This window comes from Tympanuchus pallidicinctus, unplaced genomic scaffold (genome assembly GCF_026119805.1).
Source record: "Tympanuchus pallidicinctus isolate F22 unplaced genomic scaffold, pur_lepc_1.0 scaffold17, whole genome shotgun sequence".
Classification (NCBI taxonomy): domain Eukaryota; kingdom Metazoa; phylum Chordata; class Aves; order Galliformes; family Phasianidae; genus Tympanuchus; species Tympanuchus pallidicinctus.
The window spans coordinates 1,503,464-1,516,320 of record NW_026294690.1 but is presented as its reverse complement, the minus strand read 5'-3'; the positions used below and the strand labels follow the sequence as shown (position 1 = coordinate 1,516,320).

General features: G+C 46.8%; 1 protein-coding gene across 2 annotated transcripts in view; it reads left to right on the top strand.

The window, feature by feature from the left end:
• Window positions 1-12,857, top strand: part of STAB1 (stabilin 1) — a 51,685-nt gene that overhangs the window by 23,906 nt on the left and 14,922 nt on the right. For both annotated transcript variants that reach the window (XM_052679281.1, XM_052679280.1), the window contains exons 21-39: window positions 714-815; window positions 1,853-1,939; window positions 2,356-2,467; window positions 2,968-3,151; window positions 3,389-3,482; window positions 4,361-4,519; window positions 5,343-5,438; window positions 5,819-5,914; window positions 6,507-6,554; window positions 6,993-7,123; window positions 7,477-7,588; window positions 7,811-7,888; window positions 8,251-8,352; window positions 8,829-8,936; window positions 9,452-9,583; window positions 9,734-9,862; window positions 10,320-10,376; window positions 11,169-11,255; window positions 12,349-12,544. In XM_052679281.1, coding sequence (XP_052535241.1) covers window positions 714-815; window positions 1,853-1,939; window positions 2,356-2,467; window positions 2,968-3,151; window positions 3,389-3,482; window positions 4,361-4,519; window positions 5,343-5,438; window positions 5,819-5,914; window positions 6,507-6,554; window positions 6,993-7,123; window positions 7,477-7,588; window positions 7,811-7,888; window positions 8,251-8,352; window positions 8,829-8,936; window positions 9,452-9,583; window positions 9,734-9,862; window positions 10,320-10,376; window positions 11,169-11,255; window positions 12,349-12,544 — 2,110 coding nt within the window. The remainder of the gene's footprint in view (window positions 1-713; window positions 816-1,852; window positions 1,940-2,355; window positions 2,468-2,967; window positions 3,152-3,388; window positions 3,483-4,360; window positions 4,520-5,342; window positions 5,439-5,818; window positions 5,915-6,506; window positions 6,555-6,992; window positions 7,124-7,476; window positions 7,589-7,810; window positions 7,889-8,250; window positions 8,353-8,828; window positions 8,937-9,451; window positions 9,584-9,733; window positions 9,863-10,319; window positions 10,377-11,168; window positions 11,256-12,348; window positions 12,545-12,857) is intronic.

Genomic DNA, 12,857 nt, shown 5'->3' with positions numbered 1-12,857 from the left:
GGACCCCAAAGATCCCCGAGTTCCAACCCCCTGCCACAGGCAGGGCCACCACCCTCCAGATCTGGTACTAGGCCAGGTTGCCCAGTGTCCCATGAATGTAGGAAGTGGAGCTCTGCAAAATCTACATCCACTTTTTCCTCAGGTTGAGGCAGGTGTGGCAGAATCATGCTGGGCCCAATGCCTGTGTGTAACTCCTGGGGTATTTAGGCAGACGTTATTTGCAGTCCTTTCCATTCCCCATCCCTCTGTCTCACCTTGACACCTATGGTCATCTCACTCCCCTCCCCTCCCTTTCTTTCCCATTCTCACCCTCTGTCATTCCCTCTCTCCCTCTTCCGAACTCTTTTCCCTTGCCTTTCACCTCCTCTTCCCTCATTTCCCCAACCTCTTTCTTACCCTCTTATTTCTCCCCCACTTCATTCCCTCTCTTTCTCCCCCACCCATTTCCTCTCTCCCCATCCTTTCCCCCTGCTTGTGCTCCCTTCTTTATCACACATACAGTTGTTAGAACAAAAGGGCAGTGAAAGGAAGCCTCCTTTCGTGCTGGGCTCATGTTCTGGGATCTTTTGTACTGGGATCGTGTTCACCTTGGCTCCTTTGTGAACTTCCTTAGCTCGGGGTCAGACACAGTTGCTATCTGCGGCAAAAAGAGCAGAGGGGAAGGTTACCACGCAGATACAACCAGGCAGCACTGACTTGACTTGTTTCTACAGGAACTAACACCATTCCCAAAAGAATGTGTCTACGTCCATGATCCACAAGGACTGAATGTCCTGAAGAGGGGCTGTGCCCGGTACTGCAATCAGACCATTGTGGTGAGTGTGATGGAAGGCTGTACCCCTTTGAAAGGAGCTTAACTTCGCTTTGCCTGATCCATGGAGAAGATGTCCAGCTCCTTGAGTTGAGCGAGGATGGGGTGGGAGCCAAGGGAGGGCCGTCCCATGCAAAGGTCTGTCCCTAGGCCCAGCAGGTGGGTTGGCTGCCCACCCTTCTTCGGTAGGCAGGGAGAAGAACACAGCACTAGCCTGCTATGAACATCAGAAAGCAGCTCAGTTCAGCTCCAGTACGTTAAATAAATGTACTGTGCATCAGTTTCAACCAGCCAAGACAGAGGGAGCCATGGACAAATGATGCTGTGTTCTCTGAGTTTTAACCACGTCTCCCAGAGGAAGCAGAGCCCAGTGAAAGTGCCATAGGCTGTGAAGTGATTGCATCCTGTTTATGAAGCACTGTCAGATGGGTCAAAAAAGTGGTCTTGTAGAGTTTACAGACCTCAAGTTTGACTGCAGATCTTGAGCTGTCCCAGTGCCAACTATACAGAAAGATTTGCGGGTGTCTCATTGAACAGCGGGCAGATGTTTGTCTTGTGATTCCTCTTTTGTTGGTCATTGCAACAAGGTTTGCAATCCAGGACTGCTACCTCTCTCCCAGAGAAGTACCGAGCGATGATTAATGAGGAGCAAGTGGGACAGTATTATTAGTGAAATAAAGAGAAACGTGGGCGTAAAAAAGCCATAAAAAAATGAAACAAAAAACAATTAGAAAGTAGTGGTTTATATTGAAAAGAACTGGCTGCAGTCAGAAAGAGAGGAATCTGTGGAAAACATTTTCAGAATTAGAGCTAAATTTTATGTTTGGACTTGATCTTAAAGGTCTTTTTCAATCTAAATGGTTGTAAGTATGGTAACAGTTCTAAGTAGGGTTGTTTTTAGAAGCGCAGACAACAAACGAGGCGGTCTATTTCAGCATAGCCTGTGATCACAGGAAGGATTTTGGAACTGTGAGAGCAGGACAACTCCAGGCAATGTATTCTATGTCACTCGGTGCTTTAAGGATTTTGCTTTTGTCTCAGAAACCTGGGTGCTGTGAAGGATTCTTTGGTCCAGACTGCACGCCGTGCCCAGGGGGATACACTAACCCATGCTATGGCCGGGGAAACGTAAGTATGAAAGATCCTGCTGTGCTGCAGTGAGAAGTTGAGTCAGGGTGGTTAGAAAGAGCAGTTTGCTTATTTCTTTTGGAATATAGGGTATTTTTTCTTTATGGTAACAGTTGTTCTAGGTAAGTGTAATTCTGGGTTTGTGCTCCAGGCTTGAGCCCAAAGCATTGGCTACAGAACATCCAAGGAAGATGGCACGTACTCATCAGTGGGCTTTAGCTTTTCAGCTCTAATGTGAATCCTGTCGTGGCTTTTGAAGGCAGCCCTGACTAAGTGGGATTTTGTATTACTACCATTACTCTCCAAAGTCCTGTTTTTTACTGCAACTGTCAAAAGGGCTTTTGATAAATATCAATACCTTGGCTTTCCCTTCGTTTGCTGAGTTTCTGTGTCTTTTGCATTTTGTTTCTTTCCAGTGCAGTGATGGCATAGATGGGAATGGCAACTGCCAGTGCTTTGAAGGTTTCAAAGGAATAGCCTGCCACATCTGTTCAAACCCAAACAAACATGGCGAGAACTGCGATGAAGGTTGGTGGTTCTGTGAGAGAGACTACAGCAAAATGTAGGGCAAAGGTACAGAGCAGGTTTGTGTATCCAGGGTTCCCCTCGTGCAAGACCAGTGCTGTGAAATAAGGGATGGAAATGTCATTGCAAGTGTCCCATCAGACAGCAGTAGAGAAAACATGGCTAATATGACAGTAGTAATACAGGTCTTGGAAACCGGACAAATGTAGGTGTGCAACTTTGGTGCATATCTCTCCTGTTAAAAAGAAAAGGCATTTTCATTTCCCACTTAACAAGGGCCTTGTGTTTGATGATCTAAGTTTGAGCCTGTCTTTAGAAGCCTCTTGGAGCCAGGCAGTCCCAGTGTCTGCTCCCTAGCCATGTTTTGGTGAATGTCTCTCAGCTGGCATCCCTCTGTTAAGAACTGGGATGATCATGTGATGTCACAGGGGACTGTGAAGGAAAGATGAGAATCTACAAAACCCCACTGGTGTGGTGGCTTCAGGTCTGATCTTTCTTGACAGATTGTGGCTGTGTCCATGGGGTGTGTGACAACAGGCCTGGCAGTGGGGGTGTGTGTCAGTCCTGGTCCTGTAAGGAAGGCTATACTGGAAAATTCTGTGACAAGACCTCCAAGAACTGTGGCCCGAGTGGGCTGTCCCAGTACTGCCATCAGAATGCTGTCTGCAGCCTCAATGACACAGCAAGGTCAGTCCTTCTGGCACACACATTCAGGTGGGCATGTTGTCATTGTATGTACAGTGGCTGTGAGTCTGCCAACCCTGCAATTGTGTGTATCTTTGTGTACTTGTTGCACAGAATTGCTCAAGTGATGCAGCCAACCTGTGACATTAGAGATCAGGTTCTTGCTTTTTTGCAAGGCTCAAATTTGCTCTCTGCTGCCTTAAGAAGGGGTTGTACTATCTTTTGTCCTTATATTTTAAGGTGTATCTGCAGGGATGGATATGAAGGTGATGGGTTTTCCTGCCAGCCCATTGATCTGTGCAGTCGACCAGAACGAGGAGGCTGTTCTTTGAATGTAAGTGGGGTTGGACTACCAAAGTGTGCAGAAAGAGCACTGAACAGTCAGAGCAGAGATCCAGGACTCTCAGATTTGTTGGGCACTGGTCTTGTGCCTATCTTTCCTTATCTGTAAGGTGGGGCATAATAACAGCTACCTCAAGACAATCATTGTAAGGAGATCAGTCATTTGGTTGGTAGCCAAATGCAACACCCCAGGGATGAGTTGGCTGGTTGTCCAAATGTGTTGGCAGCCACAGAAATAAGCTGCACAGGTTTTTGTTTTGCATTCCTTTTCCCCTCATGCTCTCTTAATGTGCTGTAGCTTGTAGCTCAGGCTGTAGCTTGGCTGTGAGTTCCAACTCATATTTCTAGTAACCTCCAAAACTACATCCTTAGTAAAGAGCTGTGGTTCTGCACAGTGGAAGCAACCACCAAATGCTCAGATCTCTCTGTGATTTTGATCCCTCAGTGAGAGGAAAGCATAGAAGGAAATAGGATGGCACTGGGTATACGGTAAATCTTTGCAGACAGAGAGCTGCAATCATTGTTGCCTCCATGTCTGGGCAGAAAATTGCACTCCTCCTCTTCAGGGAATATTTTTTCTGTAATGGAGAGCTTTTGGGGGTGACAGGGAATGCCCCAGGAGTTCTGAGCCACCTTAAACACAAGTGTCCACCTTTCTGAAAACACGGAATGTTTCCAGGATCACTATGATGGTATCCTCTAGGCCATTTCTGAACAAGATGCTTCCAGCCCCCGTCCCCGATGCTGCAATCAGAGCTGATCATTCAGAAACTCTCCTCAGTCTGATGAAGGAGATTCGTCTCTGCACCTGCACAGCATTCCTTCCTCTCCTCTGCTGAGTGCAATGCTTTTCTCTCCCTTCTCCTGCAGGCCCTGTGCACCAGTACTGGCCCAGGCAATGCCACCTGCCAGTGCAACGTGGGCTGGACTGGAGACGGGAAGGCCTGTGTGGCCATAGACAACTGCATGCAGGAGAGCAGAGGGAACTGTCACATCAATGCTGACTGCATTTATATCGGCCCTGGTCAGGTATGGGCTATGCTAAGCAGACTGATGGTGGACCTGCATGATTCCTAAGCTGTGGGATCGCTGAAGATAGAAACTGGGCTGGCCATCAGCAAAGCCTGATTGTTTGCTGCCAGAAACACAGCTCCTGCTAGGCCCTCACAGGGTACTTGGTGCGGGGGGGGGCACTGGTATTTTTGAGGCTGCTATACTACTCTGATGCTTCTGTGCAGCTAAGGGAAGGGACTACAACTTCACAACAAGGCATTGGTTGCTGTGCCCGACTTGTTCCCAGATCTCAGCATTGTCTCTAGGCAGTGCTAAGACGTACAGAATATCCCACGTGGCTGTTTGGAAAGTCAGATAGGGCATCTTTGAGGTTGGAGAAGGTTATGTGGGAAGGAAGCTTGTTTCTCAAACTGGTTGATGCTTTTCCCCACTGAGCAAAGGGAGCATTGGACCACAGGCTCAGAAATGGTGCCAGATCTTCAGCAGAACATAACTTTTCCAGCTGCCTCATACGCAGGAAGCTTTGAAATGAACTCTCTTCTCATTCTGTTCGCAAAGTCTGTGTTGTTCTCTGAAAAGCTGGAAACAGATGGAAACTGTAATTCCCAAATGTCCCTCTCACTGCCAAGCAGTGCAACAGATCAGTGCACTTGAGTAATCATGCAGCATGCGTGCTGTAGTAGAGTATGATGCCTTGCTAAGGAACTATCTCTGCATTTTCAGCTCTTGAGGAAGAAAACTAGGTAAAATCAATTAAGAATAGATTTTGCTGCCTAATAACTGTTTTGGGTTGCAAACGAAGATGCTCTGATAGATCTGAAATGTCTCTTTCCTGCAGAGTAAGTGTGTCTGCAAGAGAGGTTATGCTGGTGATGGCCACAACTGCAATGCAATCAACCCATGTCTCCTGGACAACGGCGGCTGCCATGACCTGGTGAGTAGCTGAAGAGGCTGGCATGGCAATGGAGGTTCCTCTGGTTCTCTGTCACAGCTGTTTCCAGCCATGGCACCCAGAGTATTGCAGGAGTTGATGTTGCATCATCCTACTGGCATGCCTCTGAGGTTATAAAGATTTTTTGATCTCTGATCTACCTAGGGAGATCCTCTGATTTCTGTGAGTACGCAACACAAAGCAATCAACTAGGCCTTGCTGTGTAAGGTATAAATTCAGTGGCATGTGAAGGCAAGAGGAGGAATATGTTTGTGGGTGCTCCTTTAGCCCAGGTGTGGGAGGCCAGTGTTTGATTCCTAGGTCAGTGTAACACTTCATAACCTGTGTTTGCTCTCCAATTTCTCCTTCTGTTGTGTTTGCAGGCCATGTGTGTACCCCTTGGAGGAGGGGAGAGGTCTTGTGCCTGCCCTGAAGGCTATGTTGGAGATGGCATGACATGCTATGGGGATGTTCTGAAAGTGAGTAAAGAATAAGTATCAGAGGTCTTGTTGAGGTCAGCGAGAAATGGCTCTCTCCCCTCTCTCTTTTCTGTTGACTGAAGCTGACTTCTCCCAGTGCCAGACAACGCAGTTTACTTTTGCCTAAGACCACAGAAGCACTAGTAATACCAAGGCTGAGGTGTTCAATAAATCATTGACAGTACTTTCCAGGCTGTTTTACCCCTGTCTGTCCTATGCAGTACTCTCTATTGGAAAATTTTTCAGTTCGGAGTTAGCTAGGCCTATTTTCTGCCACTAGAAATATCAAAGTCCATTGTGGATTCAATCCCTGTCCCTGGTAAACAGCAGCAATTGCAGACAACGTGAAAATAACTTATTTAGGTATATATATTTTTTAATGGGTAAAATACACATATTTTTAATGGCTGGAGTTTGGCCTCAAGAGCACCCATCCCTCCTTATGATACAAGGTGCAGTTATGGTTGTGAGGTGGAAAAGGAATGCCAAAGTCACTACTGATGGATGGGCTCCTGTCCCCTGCTGTGGGACTCCCAGTCCAGCAGCCCTGGTGCTCAGTTGAGGTAACCCTTCTTTTGTTTCTCTTTGGAAGGAGCTGGCCAGGAGTTCCCACTTTGCAGGTTTCTATGACTGGGTTAAGGTAAGAACTTTGGATTTTATGATGGAGTAAGGCTGTGAAAAGACAGTGATGTATGGCATCTCACTGAGCCTTTGTTCAGCCGTACGCACAGCTTTAGGGAGGGATAATTTCGGTCCTTCCTATAAAAGTAGTGCTCAGTGTTCAGAAAGAATTTATGGATTTGATTGAAGGGATTTGAAAAGTAATTGAAATGTGAAAGTAGAGCTTAAAGTTGCAGACTTCTCCTCGGCAAACAGGTGTCAGGTGTTTCAGCTAAACTCCCATTTGATTGCCAACAGCTCTCGTACCACATGGCAGGAGAGCCTGCTCTGCAAACACTGTCTTTCTGCATGCCCATCCCACAGGACTGCAGAAGCAGGGTGGCTGTGGGTTATATTTTATGGAACAGATGTGGCACTGGCACGTCTTATTTGTTCATCTTTGTGCTTTCGACAACAGAAATCTCTCTTCAGCATCCCAGCAGGAACCAATGTCACTGTCCTGGTGCCATCAGAGGAAGCTATCAAAAGCTTGAACAAGAGTGAGAAAGATTTCTGGCTGACCCCCTACATGCTGCCATTTTTAGTCAGGTACGAGCAGAGTCCTGCCTTTGCTTTCCTATGCCTGACAATGGTAACAAAACTGTACATGCTCAATAAAGAGTTATGGAGAGCTAAACACAGAAACATAGTTAAATGTATAGTGGGCAAATAATAGAGTATGTATTTGGAATGTAACAGAGCTCAGGCAATTGGAAGTGGATGTGCAGGAAGAGATTTTCCCTGTCATAAGGATGTGTAAGGCCAAGTAATTCCTTGTCATTCTAACCACGTGCTTACCTGCTTCATATGAGAGGTGTGTGAATGGTGGGTGAGATGACCTGATCTCACGTTGTTCTGAACAGCATCCTCACCGTTTCTTTATCTGCCTGCATTCCCTTCAGGGCCCACTTTCTTGAAGGTGTCTTCACTGAGGAAAAGCTCAGAAAGTACGACAGGCCAGAATTACCCACCCTCAACCCGCGGACCAAATGGCAGATAAACACTGAGAGTGGTGTAAGAGTTTCTTCTATAATGAGCGTGTGCAGCATCAAATTAAATCTCCCAAGAACTGCTGTAACCACTGGAGTACATGGCTGGGTCACTGGTGGATTCCAACATAGGAATCTTCTAAAAACTGCACCCAGATTCATCGTGTGCAGCCTTGAACAATGTATCAGGTTTGCATGTGCCTGGCGATTTCTGATGCTTCTGCTCCTCTCTCTGATAATTTTGCAGGTATTCACCATTCAGAATGCAAGTCTAGTTGTCAGTGACATCCCTGCCAGCAATGGCATCATTCACATACTCAGCAAGGTATGTTGGTGTATGTCACACTAGGAAGTACACTTGCAGCAAGTTCGTGTTGGCAACATTTGAGATGGAGGCAAGGAATAATATATATGTGGACAGTTAGAACAATAATGACAAAAATACTCTTGATTGTCACAAGGTCCTGACAGATGTTTCCTGTATACTGGTGTTTAAGTATATATCTCTGGGACAAGTGGGAAAGGAGTTCCTCTTCTCTCGGCTTATAGAAGAAGAAGAGTTAAGACTTGCAGAATTGTGCCAAATGAGGCACAATGTCTACTTGCTTTTCTTGCAAGCGGGGCAGAAATTATTTCCCTCAGACTCTCTTGCACGAACTTGCTGATGAGCTTGTTTTTTTTCTGCAGGTTTTGTTGCCACGTTTAGAAGACATCCCACCCAGTCCTCCAGGGCTGCAGGAACAGCTCGATGCAGTTGCCTCATTCAGCACATTCAAGAAGCTGCTAGAGGTAAGCAGCTCTGTTGTGGTTGTCAGAACAGATGTCAGCAAGTTCCCAACTCACTCTTTGCAGGTGGGCCTAAACTTTGACCAACTGGTGAGTAAAGGAAGACCATCTGTTTCCAATCATCCCAAAGTGATCTTCTAGAGAAGATCTTTTCAGCAGTCAAAGGACTTATACTTACAGCTAGGTCCCTATATCATCTTATTACAATGGAAGATGACCAATCTACTGCAGACACTCATATGCTTGTAGGAGGTAAAGAAACCTCGAGGAAAAGGTAGACTTGTTAATAATCAAGGAAGTGTGCTCTGGTTAGCCTGGGGAGGGAGCAAGCAGTTAGACACACGTGACTGCACAGAAGTTGTATCCCCATTTTTCAAGCATTTCCTCTAGTGCTTTTGCCTTTGTAATTGATTTCACGTGCAGTCTGGCTTCAGTAAGTACAGGTGTAATTGCTAATATCAATGTGTGGCCTTTTTTAGCAATACCAGCTCATTGGAAAAATTGAGTCCTCTGAAAAATACACAATCTTTGTTCCTGGAAACCATTCCATCGAGGAGTACTGCCACGCTGCCAATGTCACACAGTTGGTAAGCTCACTGCTTGCTTGTAGCCCAACATGTACTGCGGTTTTTGCAGGGGCATCTGTACTATCAGATCATAAACTTGAGCTCAGAAAGATTTGAGTATGGATAGGAGGATCTGATGCTATAAGCCAGGAGAAATGTGGCAGAGAAAAATGAGAGGGAGGGTTTCCTGTGATGTTACAACGGGATGTGAAAAGCCTGCTGGGACTCCACATGCAAACTTATGAATAAATTTGCATATGATGGATGGCAGAAGATATTCTGCATGCTGGCTGGCCATGGCACGTATCTGCCAATTTAATACCTTTTGAAAGGCTCCGAAGAACTTTTGTGGCTTCATCCAGTGAAAGAGCCATCACGGTGTGATCAGTAATTACTATGCCCTGTGGACTTCATTAGCTCTAGAGAATGCTTATTAACTCTTCTTATGCCAGACCTTTGACTGAACGGTAGTCTAGGAAGTCAAGAGTCCTATCATTTGTTTTTTTATTTCATTTTCTTTTGTTTTGTGGATTTAGGACAATGAGACAGTGCAGTTCCACACTGTACTGGGAGAGAAACTCTTGCCGACAGATTTGAGAAGTGGAGTCCATAAGAACAGCATGTTAGGGCTCTCCTACTGGTTAATGTTTTATCAAAACAGCACCCAGGTAAGGAGGGAAGGCTCTTCTGCCTCTGATGCCCCCATATCTGTTTTGGATACTCTTACATTTCCAGACTGTGGCTGTCTGTCAGTCATCAAGCAATCCATGCAAAAGAGTTGAAGGTTATCATCTCAGTCCTTTCCTTCTCCTTTGCAGAAGTTTGTCAATAATATTCCTTTGGATGGAAAAGTCTTTGAGACGAGGAATGGCATTTTAATCGGGGTTTCACAGGTCCTCCAGATACAGAAGAATCGTTGCACTGCCAATACCACCACTATACAAAGGGTAATGATGATTTCCAGTTTGCTGGCTGCAAGTTCCCCTACAAAATGCATGGGAGTCACGACCAAAGTCCAACCTCCGTCTATCTTGTGGCTTTTGGCCATCTGAAGATTGTAGGGTCAGATGAGGCAGAACTGCATGCGGGAACCTCAGGTTGCAGACAGTCCTACCTCAGCTGAGAGGGTCGGGAGGGGGATGATGTGTTATCTTTTCAGCTTTGTTTAGTGGTACAGTCTCACTGCCAGAGTGCAGAAATAAGACCTTGTGTGGAGCCTTTGACAGCAGCCAGGAGCAGGGGGACCGGCACTGTGATTTTTCTTCTTTCAGTGTTTTGAGTCATGGAGATGAAAGCATCTTTGTCCCGGCCAGCAGCCTGTTCAGCACCATTTGTAGTGCAGGTGCCTTGGTGCTACACGGGCAGAGGGCACACATGTGACTTGTCCTGTTCTCTGTGCCCTAGTCAAGGTGCGGCAAATGTGAGAAGGGGATCAAGTGTCCTCCAGGATCAGTTCTCGTGGTGAGTTCATGTGGCATCTCACAGGCTGTTTGCTGGTAGTGCTTTGATGTCCTTTTATAACTCCACGGGTGTCATCTTATTACCTGAAAAGTTCTGTCCTTGAGTCCTCCGTGGCTTGTTAATTAGCAAAGCTTGAAAGAGAAAGCAGAAACCAAGGGAATTTTATGCAGGAAAAAACACAAATGTGAACTGTGAGACTCCTTACAGGGGTGGCACTGAGCCTTTGCCTGAATTTCAGGACTACTTCAAAGCAGCTTCAAACCAGTGGAGAGCTTCCCCTGGTAGGGACGACAGTCAGATTTCTTCTTTGATCTCTTCCTCTTTGGATGTTATCTCCAAGGACAGGTGTGCCAATAGCAGCTTCCTAGGCTGTGGATGTGTTCATGGAGATTGGCTGGTTGAACCTGCAGCTTGTTTGTGAGTGAGTGACAAACAGGGAGGAACACAATCACCGTTTCATCTTTCTGCTGGCTGTGAAATGCCACATCTGATTATTTTTAGGCTTCATTACTCTATGCCAAAAATTTGCCAACCACTTTTTCTCAGTTATTCGTGTTGACATGCATACCACAGATCTGTCAGGTAACGAGGCAGGCCGTGTGGGCAACCTCACACCAGGCCCAGAGATGGCTCGCTGCCGTCAGCCCACAGTATCCAGATTTTAGGGCTGTTCTTGGAGGGTAAAAAGCTTCATTCCTCTGTTAAGCAAGAGCGCTGCTGTATGCACCTGAATGGATACAGTCTGTCTATTGCAATGTTTGCTATATGTATCTATATTAATTATATTGGCAGGAATTTCCAGGAAGCAAGAATCTCCCTCGCTGTAATCTGCGCTCTGGGGACATTGGTTGCCATTTCATCTGTGCAAAAGTTTCTCTGGTAAGAAAAAATGTTTGGTTTTCAAATAAAAGCAAGTAGGGCATTAGAAACACAGCTGTGGAAACAGCCTGTGCTGGACTGACATCCTGGCTGAACGTGTGCCACTGCACAGCTGAGACAGGTTTGTCTGGGCATTGCTCTCCATCCTGGAGATAGAGGGCACCGGAGGGAACAACTAACGGAAATGTCTGTGCAGTGAGGGACTGTGGTCTGCTGCTCTTTCATTGTTACCTTGGGTTTTGCTGTAGAGGAAAAGAAGGAGTTGAATGTTTATAGTCAGATTTCCTAAGGAAATGAGGCATGACTGGTGGTATTTGACTTGTGCATGTGCCCTTCTGAACAACCGATGAGTAATTGGAGCTAAAGTGAGGAACAGGTTTCCCCATTACTGTGCCCTCACCAGTTCTGTGAAAACATAGATGGGGAGAAAATTCCTGAAGAGGAAATGGTAAAAAGAAAGACCTGTGTGAATTTGACCCCTCTCTTGGTTGCTGAAACAACTCCCTGGGAAGTTTGGTGGGAATGGAAAATTGGGAAGAGACAAAGGCAGTTGGTAATACCGTGCCCACAGCCAGAGCTTCAGTCATCCCAGCCCCCTCTGGGCACTTCTGCCTCTCCCCTGGATTATGTTTCTCTTCACTTCTATTTCCCAACTAGGTCCCATCGTGGTTGCCTCCCTCTGTGGGTGAACGCAGAGAGAAAGCAGTGAAATGAGGCTTCAGAACCGAAGCACTCTCTGTCAGAACCTCTTTCTGCTCAACACAGTCTCACACTGATGGGACGCAGGGAATGCAGGCAGGAGATGAGCTGGATGGGCATAGGGCTGGATGTTTGTGTCACCAAATGACCAGCATTGCTCAAGCAGCCATATACATCCTTCACATGAGGTCTGGGCAGCAGAGAGCCCCATTCTGGGGGGGTCATTCCACCCTACGTGCATACAGCTGCTGTTCTCATGTGTTGGCACAAGTGATGTCTGTTGCATAGTTAAAGGAGCAGAGTGTCTTCCTCAATAAAGCCACGAGCCTGGGGGACATGCTACATCTGTGCTACATCAGACAGCTCACCCCAACCTGCTTTTGTTGGTTCCCAGAAGTCTGTCTGCTGCCCCGGCTACTACGGACACATGTGTGAGATGTGCCCAGGAAAGCCAGGCCGGTGGTGCTCCGGGAACGGGGAATGCCTGGACGGCATCGAGGGCAGCGGGGAGTGCCAATGCCTGGAAGGTTTCCACGGCACTGCTTGTGAAATGTGTGAAGTGGGCCGCTATGGAGCTGACTGCAAATCAGGTGACAGCAGTAGTTATTTTGCAACTCATGTTCTGCTCGCAAGGGGAGAAAAGCGGGCCCACAACCCGCACAACAGGCCCACAGCTGGTGGCCCGACAAGGAAGGGTTGTGGGAATGAGTGCTCGTGATCTTGTGGCCCCATTTTCATCCTTGAAGGAGTAACCACTGCTCTGCTGCTCATCCTGCTGCTTCCCAAACTGCAGGGAGTAGAGCTGGTCTGCTCCTGGTCACTGGGATCTGACAGTGAAGGAACGAAAGCCAATGCTCCTGTAGCGTTTTCTATATGGCAGCTAGAGGCACTGGATTAGGAATA